Here is a 17,827-nt window from a genome sequence, read left to right as displayed (position 1 = left end):
GGGATTCGACGTTGCCACACTGTTTTTTTTTTGCTACTTTGTATCGCGATTTCAGCTGGAAATGTACCTTTTTTTTAGTAAAAAGAATCGAGCCAGATCGCAAATTTTTACTGGGTGGCAACTTATGATTCTTTTCACTAAAAAGTTGGCAACACTGGATCAGACGAACTGGTAGAAAGAATAGAAGCAGCAAAGAAGCTAAAAAAGTACGCCTACAATATCGAATAATTATCGTGCAATGTTCTTTTCATTATCATTCGTTTGCTTTGGCACTTCATTCGTCGTTTAGTTGCTTCTCATACACGAACGAACGTGAACGTGGAACGCGCGGCGCATAATATTTTTCGTTTAGTGAAAGTGTAAGTAGTGTTGGCTCGCTGTGGTTGTTGTTGTTGCAGCAGCAGCGCAGCCCAAGCAGTAGCGACGTTTTGTGCACAATACACACACGGCCGCCATATTAAAATGGCAAAAAAAGGTAGTCGATAAAACGAAAAACAAAAAAGCATACGCATAATACACAATACTCTCTTCCTTATTCTTGTCCGAATGTGCCAAAAAACAAAAAAAAAATGTACAACTACACGAAACTAGCAAAAAGCAACGTGTGTGTGAGCGAACAGCGAAAGTAATTAGAACGAAAACGAAGCAAACGCAAATGAAATGTACGAAAATGAAGCAAAATCCCCAATAGCAAATAGCAGCGAGAAGTGTTGCGTGTGAAGAAGCAGCAGCGTATAGGTAGAGCGAGTAAAGCGAATTTAAAAAAAAACCCAAAGAGCAAAAAAGAAACTCAAACACCAAAAAAAAAATAAAAGTGCCATTGATTCAAAAAAACTGTGTTAAAAAGTTAAGAAGTGCCGCAAACATATACATATATAAAAAAAGGAAATATCTTGTACAATGTCTGTTGTACAAACAGCGATTCTTTTTTTTTTCACAACGACAACGAATAAAAAAGTATATACGGAAGCAAGGTGTATAGCGAAAGACGAAACGAAACGAAAAAAAAGCAGCGGCAGCGGGTCGCGCTCTGCGTGTGCCTCTGTGTATGTGTGTGTGTGTGCGAGTGTATGTGTGTGTGTGTGCGAGTGTATGTGTGTATGTATGTATGCATGTATATTTAACTCGATGTGTGTCTGTGTGTCGCTACGTGCAGTTGTGTGCGTGTGCGTGAGGCGGCGGCGGCGGCAGCAGAGCTAAAAGAAAGCAGTGAAGAAGTACATATGTATGTGAAAAAGAAAAGAAAGAAATGATAGCAGCGCAAAAACGAAAGAAAAGTTATACATACATATGCAAGTATGTATATATATGTATATATATAACATATATATATATACATTTATATACACATACAATATGTATGGACATTGTACATAAATGAAAAGCAATTCTAGCAACCAACATTTTTTCTCTTTTTTATTTTTGTGGTCAGTGAGAGAGCAGCGGGGATTGAGCAAAACATTCAAATTAATACGCACACACACACATTGTATTTGTGCTAATGCAAGAGAAGAAATTGCGTTACACAAGGCGCCCCTTTTGCTGCTGCTGCCGCCGCCGTCACAGTTCGTTCTCTCTGCTGCCTGTGTGTCTCTCTCTCTCTCAATCTCTCTGTGTGTGTGTGTATGTGAGTGTGGTGAGAACAAGTGCCTTAATCAGCGTGCGTGAGTGTAAGTTGGTCGTGCTTGCGCGGGTGTGTGTTGGCTTTAATAAATTATATATTTATATTTATTATTATTAGTTAATATTCGAGTGAGTTGGGCAATATGCTTTAATTCAATTCAATTAATTAATGCAAGTATCATAAGCATTCGATTCGATTATGTTTCAGCATTTCTACGTCATTATTGTCTCCGCTGCACAGTGGTGCCAGATCAATAGGCAAATGCTTTGTTATTATTTGTGTTATTGAAACAGTACAATACTTTTGTAGATTACAAAAGAAAAGGAATTTAGAAAAACTAAGGATATAACATAAATCAGCTGCTTGCTTTTGTTTTTTTTTTTAAGTGTTAAGCAGGCCTTGGTCTAAAATGATCTCAACATTGAAATTGTTTACATGTTGAAAATTTGACTTTTCCTTTTTTTTTTTTTGTATTGTAAATCAAAAAACAAAGAATAATTTCAATATGAGCTCAAGGTTACTTGCATCGTTTTTAAGGTTTATTTATTTAAAACTTTTTTTTATAGAGGAGTTATTATTATTTATTCTTTTGTGGTTAATTGCAAAAGCGTTTGCAACCAGTGTGCAAGGGGCTCTGCGCACACGTTAGTTAACACTGGTCAAAGGAATTTCAATTAAATTAAACGATATTTGTGCAAATTTGTCGGTGTCACGCTGTCAACGTTGCAAAGTGCATACACACATACTTTGACAGACAGGCAGACACGAACATGCATGCACGCCAGAGTTGTCAACTAGACTGTGCACGTGTGTGCATGAGTAATACACAAGTGCGGCGAGTGCCCCTCTCCCCCCATCTGCCTGGCAACGGCGTCGCTCTGAAAATATATACATACATATATATTATTTTTATTTAAAAATGTTTGCAAGCTTGTACATGCTACAGCTGTTCCCATGCACGTTCCTTTAGTGCACATATGTGTGTGTGCGTAGGCTGGCAACACTTTTACGCCTGCGTTGTCCTTCGCCTGCGCGTGACATTCCGATACATTCCTTGTACACATTTGCACGCCGCAAACTTTTATCGATTATTCAACACAGCAAAGCAGCAAAGTGTGTGTGTGTATGCATGTTGTGTGCTTTAGCTTTGTTTCCTTTGCAAATCGATTGGACCCCGTCGTCGTCAGTGTTGTAAAGCAGCACTAGTTGCGCCCATTGCAGCACTGACAACTGGTAAGCAGGGCAAACACGGACTGTCAGGCTCTCAGCCCTCAACCAACCAACCAACCAACCAAAAGCATCAACGGCAGCCCTAGGCAGCCGAAGCAGAGGCGAACTCGAAATCGAAATCAGAAACAGAATCAGCAGCCGAAAGGCGAATGTGAAATTTGAGCGTTCAGTCAACGCTGACGCCGCCTTGACGCTGGCGTCCTGTGCTCCGCGTGCGCTCTCTCTTTGCGTTTAAACGTTTTTCACGTCAACATCAGCAGCAGCAGCCCCCAAGTAGATTATAACATAATTCGTTTGTTGTTGTTAATTTTATTTTCATAATTCAATTGTGAATTTGTGCATTGTGAAATTGAAAACCATATTTAATCTAAATCTTTTTTAACTATGTAGTTGTTTGTTGCTAAGCGAGCAGGTCAGTTAGTAAGTTAGTCGGTCGGCAGCTTAGTCAGCTGCTGCTGCGAAGCTTACTGCTTACATAATTGCTGCATTTTATATATGTACATGTGTGTGGTGTAGGTGTGCGTCGTGGATATATATATATATATATATCCATATATATGTATGTGTGTGTGTGTATGTGTCTCACGTGCTTATTTTGTACTCAGCTGACTGCACTGCTTCTTTAACTGCTTGGCTGAGCTTTGATCTTTGAGTGCAATAATTGAGCAAAAACTTTTTGCCGGTTGACAGTTAAAATTAGTGTGTTGAGAGCGTAGCAAAGTGCAACATTAAATCATAAGAGAGAGGAGAAAGAGAGAATCGATCAGCTGTTTTTGCGGATGGTAATTAAATTTCAAGGATACCGCTACTAAAAGTCAAAACAAAAGTCGGCTATTTTTTTTTTACATCTTGATTTTTTTGGTTTTTACCTACTGTCAAATGTGCGCCCCCGCGCTTATCAATAAGAATTTTAGTTGATATCTGCTGATAGAAGGCACTCAGCTTGTGCTCGTTGTTGTTGTTGTTCTTTTTCTTCTTCGTGCTGTTAATTTTGTTGTTCCCTGAGAATTATGATTTAAATATAAAACTCCGCCACACGAAATAACCTTACACACTCGCATGTTACTAGCGATAAGATTATGAGTAGAAACCGAACCAAACAAAACACAATTCAATCGAACCCATTTCGTGACTTGTTTCTTTCTTTGTTCCACAAAACAAAAAATATATAAAGATATGAATACGTATTTCTATATGTACATATGAAAATTTGTTTTTCCATGACTTGGTTTTGTTAAACATTGTGGTTAGTAAACTTCCAGTAAAACAACAAAACAAAGACACTGAGAGACCCAGTCATAAAAGAGCAACCGCAAAGTTGTACTATAAAATTAGCTATTTCTTAAAATTCTAATTCTTCAGCTTTGCTTACACTTTAAACGTGCTTAAGTTCTAAGTAATAGCTATATTTTATGTAGTTACGGATCTATTAAATTACATAAATTTAGACGGGGTCCCTTAAGATACAAAAAAACTGAAGATATGATCGAACTTTAGTCTCACGTATTCACAATTAACAATTTTCCAACACTAACTAAAAAACCAACCAAAGTATTTGTCAGTCAGTTGACTGAAATCTTAACTAGATGTTAGCAAAATTAGCCTAAAAGCTCATTATTGAGCCAAAAAATTATTAAAAAGAAACGGAGCTTAGTATTAAAGTTTCTAGCTAAAATTAAATAATCCGTGCTTGAATTAAAGCTAAAAAACCACTGTGCGACATTGCCGATATTCCATCATTCAGCAGCAAACTAGTATTCATATTTTAATTACAAATATAATTTGAATTACAAATCTTAATATTGCTGAAGGTAATAATTGAATTAAACCGATAATATTGTTATTCAAAAACAATTTAAAAGAACATCTGCTCTACGAATAAGTTTAAATATTCATTTCTAAAGTGCACAAATAAATCGATTAGAGCTGATATCGATTGGTGTCACTAGTTCCGTTTCTGCTTTGATGAAAGATCAAAATGAAGGATGCCATTCACAGAATACGCAATAATTCGTAGCATGCTTTTGGGCGCTTCTGCGAAAGGGACTGAGAAAGGAGGTAGATGGAGCAAGCAGATGTTTGAGAATCTGCCTCCTCAAACAGAAGATGCTCATTGGCAAATGGCACACAAAACGTTTTTCGTTTCGCGCGTGTGTCAATAAATAAAGCGGCTAAAAATACGTGCGAAGCAGCCAAAAAAAGAAGAACAACAAAAAACCGAACCAAAGACAATTTGAAAAAAAAAAAAATGACGCGGGCGGGGGCGTTATTCAAGCTCTCCCCTTCCTTCCCTCCCTCCTGGCAGCTTACCGAAATAAAGAAGAGGAAGAAGAAAATGCCGCAAGTGGCGACAAAATGGGCCACACAAACACACACACACACAAACACAGTGCAAAAGAGAGTGGGAGCGATAGAGAGAGTGCAGCATAAGGAAGAAGTCGGCGATTGCTCTCTCTCTGTGTGCGTGTTTGCTTCGTTTTAAATTCAATTAAGCAACTAACTGTCAAATTGAATGGCTATCGAATACACTCACTCAATCTCTCTCACTTCATACTCTCTTGCCGTCTTCCCACTCTGTGTCTCTTTTGCTGTTTGCTGCCAAAATGTTTGCCATGACGCTTTTAACCTTGATGGATTTGCGTTTTCTTTTCTCTGCCTGTTTCTGTTTCCTTAGCATTTCGATAGAGCGAGGGCGATATTATGACAGCAAGAGCGAGCAAGATGGCTAGAGTGTGTCTATGTGTGTGTGTGCGTGTGTTTCGTGTAAATGTCATAGCATATTTTTTGGAGTATGCCTTTTGGAGATTTTTGCCCTTCTGCCTTCTTTTGCCTTCTCTTCTTCCTGCTGTCCGCTTGAAATTTATCGAAGCGTTGTTGCCCTTTTATTTTTTTTGGCTTGTCGCCTTGGTTTCGCATTGATTTTATTTTGGCGCCAGGGTTGCCACGGCTTCCAAAAATTGATCTAATAATCGATACAAGAATCAACAGAGATGCGAGAAAAAGAAAAATTTTTAAATCTGGCTCAAGTAATTTGCAGCTCATCAATATAGCACAAGGGTGACCATAACTTTTGTTAGTATGTGTGCAATAATTTGTATTCATTTGTCAAAAATATCCAATAAAAGTTTAAATATTGTTCAGCTAATCTACTTAAAGAATCACAAATTTATCGACTCATATATTTATTCATGAAACCGTGTTTGCATGCTCAATCGATAAATAGCTATCGATAACACTGACGTATTGAAATCTCATTGAGCAAATTGCCTTTTATTCGCTGACGGCGATTGTAATCCCTTTTTGGAAAATGAGCTCATGACGGCGACAGCGCTGCCAGTGATGACACTATTATTGACACACCAATACACAAACACAGAGAGAGAGAGGGAGAGGCAGCCCTACACACATACACACACACACACACACACACACACAAACACATACATATATGCTGCGACATTTACGTTGTTTTGTGGGTCAAACGGCTGCCGCATTACAATAACAACAACTACAAAAAAAAAACAGCAGCAACAACATGGTCGAAAACCATCGTCATTATTCTTGGCCAACTGACAGTTTGCAGCGTTTGAAAGTTGACTCCTTACCCCCCACCACCTTCCCTCTTACTCTTTCGTTGCTTTTTATTTGCAATATAATTTTTTGTTTTATGTATTTTTGATAAAATATATTGCAGCAGCAGCTTGCGTGGTCGCTAGTCATAAATTTTGGTAACTGCCCTCGCTACTCCGACCCCACTCGCTCTCAATCGCTCTCCTCTCTCTCTCTCTCTCTGCTCACTATGTGTGTGTTTTATGGCACTGCTCTACTTAATTTAAAATGGTGTCATTGTCAGTCGAAGCTTTCAATCGCTCTTGACTTTTACTTCCACCTCTCTATCTCTCTCTCTCTTTTCCTCTGTTTGCATCTCTGTCGTGTCAGGCATTTTAATGCATTTTTGTAGTAGTATTGCAATTAGATATGCATTCAATCAATTACTGAATCATTCCAATCGAATTGAATCGAATCGTTCAATCAGATTGACAGCTTGTCTACTGAAAGTAAATTGAATCATTGTGCACTTTTCATTGCATACGCATAGGCGTCAGGAGGGAAGTTAGAGAGAAGAGAGAGAGAGAAAGACTGTGTGCGATAGGGTGGCAACACTTGGACGTTGACTAGAGACTTGCCGGCGTCAGCTGTCAACGTGTCGTCCATTTAAAATGGGGTCAATCTTTGGAGGCTAAATTCAGGACAGCCACGCCCAAAATGCAATGTGTGCAGTGTGACCCCAAGTGCAGTAAAAGCTTTAGTGAGAGTCTCTGTGTGTGTGAGTGTCTAAGTAATTGCCAGCAATTTATTTATGTGACAGCAAACAACTTCACAGAAAAACAAGCAATGCTTAAACTAAGTTCGAATTAACTCGAGTTTAGTACCTAAGATATATACTTGATATAAGTACGTATTACTATAAATTTACATAAAAATTCTTTAACCAAGTACCAACAATCTTGATATAAGAACAACAAATCTTGAATCAAGTAAAACTTAAAAAAATTACTATAAATGAGCACGAAATTTTTTTATGCAGAACTCAGGGACTTATGTTCGACTCACAGAGCAAGTTTGTAAAATCTAAAATCAAGTTCCTTAATTCTATGAGTAACAGATCGATGGATACTGAGAAATTGAAACTTTATTTAACAGGATAATTTTTTTAGTCACTCTTAAATTATGAAATTTGGTATCGACTAAAAAATATTAACATATTTTAACAGTTTCAGAATGCAAAAAAGTTTTAAAAGAAGTGTTTTAAAGTAATTTAAAGTTTGAAAATACTAAAGCACTTATTTTCGTACTTAAGTTGTTTTTAAAATAAAATCACAATATTCGGCGTTAATAATTTCAATCTTAGTAAGAAGTGAAGTTCGAAATGTTGTTTTTTATGTACAAAATACTTGAATTATTTTTGCGCTGTGTAGCAGGACACCACTAGCGTTTTACTAATGGCAATCGTAGAAATGCTGACACATCCTCCTTCAACCCCCCTCTGCCGCTCCCCAACCCCTTGCTTTTTCGCTTTTTAAATTGAAATGCTGCCAATACGAAGAAACAATCAAAGCAAACAACAACAGCAGCGGCAACAACAACAACATCAAGGGATGCGGTCTAACTGCAGTTCTCTTGCTCTCTCCCTCTAACAGTATGCATGTGTGTGTGTGTGTGCGTGTGTTGTGCAACTTGCAGAGAGCAACAAATATATAGCGACTTAAGCGAAGTTGAAGAAGACAATTTGTATGTGTCAAATAAATGCAAAAGCAATAACATAGTGTGCGGTTGCGAGAAAGAGACAGCGCGAGTTAAAGAATTGCCGCGAATAGAAAAACAAATTTAAAATAAAAAAACCCAAAAAAAAAAACAACAAAAAACACGTGATCTGCCATTGTTTTAGTTTATATATAAATAAGTATACAAGTAGAGATATATATTGTATTTATTTTAATTGTTTTTTAGTAGCTGATCTGCTTTCTATTTTGGCAAAACAGTTTACTGAAATGTTTATATATTTTTTTTACATATTTTTTTTATCGCTTGTTTACAGCCGTTTAACAGTTGAAAATTTGATCATATTGACGAGTGTTGTGTCCGTGTGTGTTACCAACAACAATTAACTGTGTGGCCAACCGCCTCCCTCCCCCGCAACAACAACAACAACAACAACAGCAGCAATATCATTATCATCATCATCATTAGCAAAAGCGGCAACAAACTGGGAAAGCAACAATAAACAAAAATCGAAGCAAAACAGAAATCAAAACAAATCACAATCAATAACAACAGCAAAAACAACAACAGCAACTGCAAAAACAACAATCACAAACAACAATAATTATAATAATAATCACAAATAAATAAATTATAATAAAAGCAGCTGTGAAAACGACGCGTGTGTCTTGTATGTTGTTTTACATTTTTTTTCCAATACATAAATAAATACAAACAAAACAATAATAATAATAATAACAACAAAAAGAAAAGAACAACAACAATAGCAACAATTAATAATTGTCGTTGTTGTGTGTGTGGTTTTTTTTTTCTTCTGGGACAAAGGACAAGTTTATCAAAAAAAGCTTGACTGCTAAAAAAAAACAAACAAATACAAAACAACAATAATAGATTATTAATAACATACATAGTGTGTGTGTGTGAGCGAGAGCGAGTGCGAGTGCGAGCGAGGGAGCAACAACAGCAACGTTGTCACCATGAGCGGTCGTCCGAGAACTTCCTCCTTCGCCGAGGGCAACAAACAGTCACCGAGTCTGGTGCTAGGCGGCGTCAAAACATGCAGTAAGTATTCAAATCCCATAAAAAATACAGTCCTTGACCATATGTCTTGGCAATTAAAAGATCGCTCTAGTTATAGCTCAATTTTATCATATACCAGCTATGTTGAGTACAATTTTCAGCCTCCTAGGTCTTATGGCTTGGGCTGTGCAATGATCAGTCAGTCAGGACAAAGAGTTTTATATAAAAATAGGTGCAATAAATGATTGGGTTAACTTATATTTTCCTATAATTGACAAATATTTCCACAAGTAAAGAAATAATTGCTTTTAACGTAGCGTTTATGGATGGCTCTTAAAATTTTTTTAATTACAAAATGTCGTAATTTCATATGGACAAAAGTTTAGGCAAGGGTCAACATGTGTTTGGTATTTTTTTTATCATTACTTTTGATCTGATTGCTTTATTTCTGCGGCTTCTTATCAGAAGCTTTTTAAAAATGTATGTATATCCAATTTTGAGCAGTTAAATTACTTTATATTTTTGGGAAAAATGCAAATCCGATTAAGAACAAGTGGAATCATGGAAAATAAGCTATATAACTACATATTTCTACCATCTACCAACAAATAAGATAAAAGCCACATATTACCTACATTTCCGAAATCCTCATCTTTAATAAAAATCGGCTTAGTAAGAGCTTTGGCGAGATATTCACATACTTAGTAAATTAAATACAGTAAATGAAAATCTATCGATTGTAATTCCTTGAATCTGCTCAGCTATTAATAATAAAATTCATAATATTTCATGCAACTAAAATGCTGTTCCCTTAAGTAATTGATGTAGATCCAAGTAGTCGGACAGGCTATAGTCGAGATCCCGACCATAGGATACCCGTTACCTATTTCAATATATATATAAAAGTATTTTAAGGAAATATGCTCCGCATAGCATCCATTTTAATTCACAGACAATTTTGTGCATACCAAACCAATTTATTCAAGGAATTTTTTTTTATATCAGTTATGTAACTATTAAAGTTTTCCTCCTTCAAAAATTCTGGCTTTAAGTTGCTCTGTTTTACAAATTTTGAACTTTTTAGGTAGTTGTATCTTAAAAACTAGAGCTACCAAAGAAAATTACCAAATTAGTAAACAGGCATAAAATTCCATGCCACAAAATAAAAGTTGAATTTTGTTCCCTTGTGTTATTGTTAAAACTTTTTTTTTTTTAAGCTTTGACTACTATCTTTATAAGGTAATCATGTAAATCCAAAACAATACATGAATTTTAGTTTCAAATTTGAAACAATTTATAGAAAAATTTAAAATCATTGTATTTCATCAAATCAATTTTCCAAAGTTTTCACCCATCACTATTTTAAAGCTGATTTTCGATGTTTAAATTTCTGTCTAACATTGTGCGTCTCTTAGTAGCTTGCAGAGATAAGGAAATCTTGTGATAATGCTAAACTTAACTTGAGGTTTAAGTCAAGGGTTGTCTTCATAATTACTAAAAGGAAAAAAATATAGAAATGCTGCAAAAGTTAATCATTGGACGCCATAGAATAGGCAGTAGATAAAGAGAGGGAGTGAAACAAAGTGTACAACATAAGCCTAGAAAAGCTCTTTATTAAATAAGAACACTCAAATAAGCTGATTTTAGAGAGAGAGAGAGACAGAGAGAGAGTAAGATTTATAAATGTGTTGGTTAAACGTTATCAGCAGCTTTCTGTTAATCGTTATCGTTCCTTATCAGCTATAATCGAGAATTGCAACAACAGCTGATGGAATCAACTGCACTTCAGCACCTGATGAGCAATCGTTACCCCTTCCCTTTGCACCTTTTAACTGTGGCTGCTATTACACACCACCCTCCCTCCCACATCAAGCACAATAAACCCACCACACCGCCAGCTGCTCTGTCAACTGGCAACCCTCACTCTCCTCTCCCCCTCCACACTTAATCACTCTCTGGCTTATGAGCTTTCAACATAGCAATATAAAGTGTGTAAAAAGCAAGAAAGAGAGAGATAGAGAGAGAAGTCACTGAAAGTGAGAGAACCACGCGCTGATCCGATCTGCGTATTTTTCTTTAGCTATTGTTGCTTCCCCTGTTTTCTTTTGCGTTGTTGCATTTCTTTCGATACAAACAAACAAAGGCGGAAAACCCTAATCTGTAAAACTAACTGTTTTAAGCAACAATCAATTGCTAATCATTAAATATGTACTTTCTAAGCGAGGGTTGCTCAAACGATTAAGAAATAAGAATACAAAAAAAAAAAAAATAAATGCAAAATATATTTATGAAAAATAAATAATAAAAATACTAAACGTACTAAATTTGTGAATATCGATCTTTGAATTAGAAATTCCCAGATTTTTAAATGTCATATTATAATATAAGGACACATAAATTACAATTATATAAACTCAAATATAAATGAAAAAAATGTGCCTATTAAATAATACAACTATTATATGTAACACTTACGTATTACGCAACTTTTTAAACAACCCTCGTGCATTAGCTACTTCATATCAAATGCTATTTGTTAGCAAGTATTTTATGAACGCGGTGTGCGCGGTTTTTTTTATCATCATCAGTGGGTCGTCGTTGACTAAGCAGCAAATCGCACATCACACCCCACCCCACACACACAACCTCACACACCTCTTGGCGACTTATTCACCCTGCAAGCTCTCTTGCTTGATCTAACAGCAGCTGTCAGAATATTCATTTGCTGCAACGCAAACGAGAAGTTCAATCGATTTCACACTCACACACACACACACACATGCAAGCAAGCACAAAGCTTACTCACCACAGTCTCTTGCTCGCTCGCTCAGTTGCAAATAATTTGCTTTGCGTGTGGCACAGTGGTGCAATGCAGTGGCCGTCTTGCCGGTCACATAAATGAGCGACCGCGACCCCACTGTACACACCAAAGGTGATGGCGCGCACCGATTGCGACGTCGACGCTGACGTTGACGTTGGCGTTAACGTTGAGTGCCGCTGTTTTGTCTGTTGCTCACCAAAAACATTTATATTCCAACACACACACATACACACAGGTATGAAGTTCGCCACTCTCGCCGTCTTGGCCCGCCACCGCATGGCGAGTGTGACGCGCATGCCAGCACAGCGAATTCACACAAACACACACACACACACACGTACATACATATTTTTCACCTCGCACGACCTTCTTGCCGGACCGGGCTCTCTCTCAATCTCTCTCAGTTTTGTTCTCGCTCGCTCGCTCTTTCTGCCCGTTGGTCGTGTTCTGTTCTTCGCTCAGTGAATGGGAGGATTGAGTGTGTCGACATCTTCGACATCGATTCGTTACATTTGCTGTGCTGCTTGCCGCGCTGCTGCTGCTGCTTTGCTGCCATTTAGTTAGTTATTCGCCGCTAGATTCGCCGCCAGTGCATACAGCAGTTGTATGACGAGTTGAGTTGTTGCTGTCGCTGTCGCTGCTCGTGTTTTTTTTTTTTTGTGTATTTTCGCTCTGACTTTCAGTAGCACGAAATTCGTCGAAGCAACGCTGAGAACAACGCAGAGACGGGCGCGCGTTTCCAACTTCACCTTTTTCCACTGTGCGCATACTTAACTTATAAAATCTGTTTGTTTTTTTTTTGTTTTTTTTTACACTTATTTTTCAATTTGTTGTGCTGTGCGCGCGTGTGTGTGTGCGTGTGCTTAAAACAACAACATAATTGCACAAATAAAAAAATGTCGAGCGAATTTTGTCTGTGCAAAACGCAGCAAGCAGAACACAGTATCGTATAATATTCTCTTAATCCTCTCATCATATTGCATTCTAATACATTCGTTTTGTCGCTCGCGGCCGTGTGTAACTAAACTCTCTCACCTCCCCCCCCATTAAACACCCAAACGAACGTGTTCGTGTGTGCGTGACGTTACACGCCGACGCTGACGTCGACGTCGATGCTGGCGTTCAAAGTTGGCAGCAGTTGAAAAATTATTACTGCCTCTGCCACCCCCCGCAAAGAAAGTTGTGTATAGCAAAAACAACAAGAACAATAACAGCAAAAACAACAACAACGGCAACGGCACTTGAGTAAGAAGGTCAGCAGCGACGACGTTTTGGCCTCTCAAGCTCAGCTCTCTCTTTGTCTGTATTCTCCCAGCTGGTTACGCTCTCGCTGCTGCAACGACAACAACATAAACGCAGCGCAGTGGCGGCACTGCATAGCGTCTTTCTCTTCTTTCGGTTCTACTGTTGGTTGTTGAAGGCTACGAGCATGTTGTTCATCAACAGCGGCTCACTTCTTGAAGGTAAACAAAAAAAAACCAAAACAAATAAGTCAAAAATAAATTAAGACAAACAAAAAATAGCAAAACAATGGTAAAAAATGCTGTAAAAATAATTACTTTTTTAATTATTGGAATCGCTATGCAAAGAGAGTGAGAAAGAGCGATAGTTTTAGCCTTTTTACCTGTTGAAAATGTCAGAGAGGGGCTCTGTCTCTCTCTCTTTAAAAACATGTGTTCGTGCTTAAGTGTGTGTGTGTGTGTGTGTGTGTGCGTGCGTGAGTTCTCTTCAACCTGTCGCCCGCTTATTTTTGGGGATCGCCTTCGTCAGAGAAGAAGAAGGGAAAGGGAATGAATCTAAATACAATTAATGCTCTTATTAAAAATATTGAATATGTGTGCGAGTACTTCTGTGTGCATGTGTGTTTGTGTGTGAGCAGGTGAGCGTCTTAATTCAATTTACACGCTGCTGGCAATGACGTTCAACTGCGAACAAAAAGGAAGCACCAAGTACTGTTGGGAGGCACAGTGGGTCGATATCGAGATGTTATTTAAATTTTGTTTTTGAACATTTTTCACTTTTGTGAATTTCCATTTTTGGACCTTACATTGAGTGTTTAAATATATCATAGTAAATATTACTTTCAAAGGCTTCTGGGAAATCAACTTGCAATTAATTTGCATCAAATTTATTTTAAAATTGGTTGATTAGATCATACTCGACTGCATTTCCAAGACTTGAAAGTCCAAAACTCCTTTTAAATATCACCCTATCACAATAGATTTCCATAAAGTACATACAAAGCATCGATTTTTTTGTTTTTCATATCTCTATCGACGTATGTATTTAACATGGACTAGGAATTGATTTGGTAAAAACATCTTAGAATTGACCGTAGATTACGAATATGGGGTATCATTTTTTTCCGAAAAAATCGATGCACTCTAATGTACATATATCTTTCTCTCACACACAACAGAACAAACAGAAATCCTATCACAAACTAGATACTGACAAATACATACATATGCACAATAACAATTAGAATAATAATCGATCAAATAATGGATCAATTAAATAACTTGATTTATAGATACAATGTATTTGTTAGAAAATGAGTAAAATTTGAATGTAAATAAATACTTTGTTTACTTTAATATAATATGCGACTTTTAGTAGTGATGTAAAAATTTAAAAGTAAAAAAAAGAAACGCGTTGTCGATCAAATGGCAAATAATGCAAAGGCATTAGGCAAAGGGGGAAAGTATTGGAAAAAAAAATGGACAGTGATGGAATAAATTTTGGTACAGAATACAGGCCAAATAATAATAAAATTAATATTCCGCAAGGAAATCGGCTACGATTTGACTAAGTTATGACAGTTTGAAGTTCTTGAAAATATTTTAAGGCTTTTTAAAATTTATATCTTATTTTTTGTTTTAATATTGTATTATATAAATTCGTATATGACTTATGTACAATGTACATTAGACAGACAGTTTCGACATACAAAACACATGAAAACCTTTCTCGAAAAAAGTGGAAGCTCGGTTTGATTTTAGACATATGGTTTCTTGTGCAATTCTTTTTAGAATTTATCGTAGATAACGAATTTCATATCCGCTTTGTCGCGAAAAAAAATTGACCCACTCTAATGTACATATCTTGAAATTCTAGCTTAATAGCATGTAAAGATATTTTACCGAAAGCTCAATTTCCTCGCTTTTACAATAGCCTTACATAAAGTGCACTAATTTCAGCGAAGATGTTTGCCATGTCAAACTGTTCACTGTATCCAGACATGATTGTAACACATCACTCAATAAGTCCCGGGCCTGACATAAAATTGGTGCCACTAATAAAAAATTCATTTATTTTTGTTTTTTCGAAAGTTTCATCCTTTAAAAGTACTGTGGCGAAATTTAAGCTCAATTGAGTTATTAGTTTGCAAGTACCCGTCACTTTAAAAAAGTCATTTTTAAAATTTTCAAACAATGAAAAAAATCTGAATTTTCTCGCATTGAAAAACAATTTTTTTGATGGAAAAAATACTTTTGAAACCAAAAAATGTTATTCAGACTCTGCTCTGAATAATGCTCTCTCTAGCATACAAATTTTCCCACACGAAAGCTTTTCTCAAAATCAAGTACACTTCCATTGTAAAGAGATTTTTCAAAAATGGCATGGCATTGATAGAGATGAGATGGAATCAGGGTATAATCTTTGAAAAATAAAGCATTGATGAATAAAATTGAATTTTGTATAAAAGTTGTTGTTTTATTAGTTAGGCCCGGAACTTATTGAGTGAGGTGTTATTTACATTTTTTATTTTGTTGCAACTTTACACCCTCTCTCTCTCCCTCCTGTCCTGCAAACCAAATTAAATTTATTTAGAAATATGCTTTTAGATACATTAATACAAGCACACATACATGCTTGCGTGTGTTATGTGTTTGTGTGTGTGTGCGTGTGTGCATTCAATGCACATGTGCTTTATGCTCATCGTCAGCTTTTGCACACAGTGCGCAAAAATACATCCAACTGACTGTCGCTCTCTCTCTCTCTCTCTCGTACTTTCGGGCTGGAGTGCAGTCTCTCTCTTTCTGTCCTCGCTCTGCTTCGTTAGATCGGGTGTTACGCTGCTACTGCTGCTGTTGCTGCGCCGTCAGCGTTGGCGTTGGCGTCGGCGTCGGCGTCAGCGTCTTTTGGCGTAAACAAGATAATGACCCACATAGACCGACGGGGGCGCATACCGTACGTTTAAGCAAGCGGCGCATTGCAACGCGAGATGCGAGAATTTTGTTGTTGCTATTGTTATTTCTCCTCTTTTTGTTGCTGTGGTTGCCTTGCATAAATATTTATTTTACATTTCATTTTTTTATTCATGTATATATATTTTGCTGCTCCCGCTGTTGTTGCCAAACGGTGAGCCCCAAAAGAGCAAAATAAATTACAAAAAATATATATATATATTGATAAATAAATATATTAAATGAAAATGCGTCCGTCCGTCGTCTACTCCAATTGTGATTCTTATTTATTTATTTTCTCTCTTTTTTTTTTTTCTTTTGGTCTGGCTGCTTGCCAAATTGTTGCCCCAATTTATGAATTTTATTGTAGTGTAATTTATGAAAATTCACAAAATGCTTTTTTTTCAAATGTGAATATCCTCCGAACTTTGTGCAACGACACTGCAAAAGTTCAGCTGTTCGAAGACCCCTTACAGTATTAAATATACAGGCTATGGCATTTTATATATTTTACAAAAATTAGATATAATTATTATTATAATATTATTATATTGGGTACGTTCAGCAATACCATTTATTTTTTGTAAATAATTTTTTAAAATTGTACACAAAAAGATTTAAAAAATCACAGACCCACAGTAAAAACGTGGGGGAAGGAGCAACACCAATGGATAGATGAAAGTTAATAACTAAAATACTAATATGATGCTTTGTAGCCAATAAATATATAAAAAACTATCGGAAAGGCAAATTTGGTCTATCTTTTATAGTCTCTGAGATCCTTTTGTTCATACGGACAGACAGACAGACAGACAAACGGACATGGCTCAATCGATTCTGCTCTTGATGCTGATCAAGAATGTATGTACTTTATAGCAGCGGTGGGCACGAAATTTGCAATCGGGAGCACTACAACAACATCTACAACAAACACAACTTCTGAAGTCATAAATCAAAGCAAAATGAACACTTTTATGACTCTCTGCGTCGCGACGAAAATCTGTGTGGTTGTTGTTGGTTTTGACAAACCAAAACAATTATACACTAAAAGAAGTTCTAATTAATTTTATTTGCAAGTCGAACGCTTATTATGTGGTAAAAATCAAAACGCATCAAAACGCATCAAAACCAACTCAACTTTTTCACACAGTGTACAAGACGCTGCTGAAGTCATAAATCATAGCAAAATGAACACTTTTATGACCGTACGCGTCGCAGCCGAAACTCGAGCATTTGCTGTGTGTTTGTTGTTTTTTTTTACTGAGGGTCGTAAATGAGTTGCGCGCGGTGTCAAAAGTTGTTGTTGTAGTCAGAGAACTGGGAGCAGCAGGAGCAAGGGCTTGCCCACCGCTGCTTTATAGGATCAGAGATGGCTCCTGCTCCCTCTTACATACATTCCAACGAATACAATATACCCTTTTACTTATTTTTTAAGTAACGGGTATTAAAATTATGATTAAAATTAATTTAAATGAAATGAATAAAACGACATTGTAAAAATTATATTTGGGAAGAGTAAGGCATTGAAACTTATTTATTTGTTTTTTCATGACACTAAATACATAATATATGCTATTAAATGTTTTCTTGAGATAACCTTCTTAAGTTTTAGCAAACTTGACTGGATAAATCGTTATGAACACCTACATATCACGTATC

The 17,827-nt window shown here is 36.6% G+C and overlaps 1 protein-coding gene across 1 annotated transcript in view; it reads left to right on the top strand.

Annotated features, from left to right (window-relative positions):
• Window positions 1–12,850: 12,850 nt before the first annotated feature.
• The window catches only part of LOC117779961 (protein kinase shaggy), a 51,455-nt gene continuing 46,478 nt past the window's right edge, over window positions 12,851–17,827 (top strand). The window contains exon 1 of the mRNA XM_034616342.1: window positions 12,851–13,441. Within this exon, the coding sequence (XP_034472233.1) occupies window positions 13,408–13,441 (34 nt within the window). The 5' untranslated portion in view covers window positions 12,851–13,407. The remainder of the gene's footprint in view (window positions 13,442–17,827) is intronic.

The sequence above is a fragment of the Drosophila innubila genome, chromosome X (assembly GCF_004354385.1).
Source record: "Drosophila innubila isolate TH190305 chromosome X, UK_Dinn_1.0, whole genome shotgun sequence".
Lineage (NCBI taxonomy): Eukaryota > Metazoa > Arthropoda > Insecta > Diptera > Drosophilidae > Drosophila > Drosophila innubila.
Note: the sequence above shows the minus strand (reverse complement) of the source record. Positions and strands in the feature narration are given on the sequence as shown.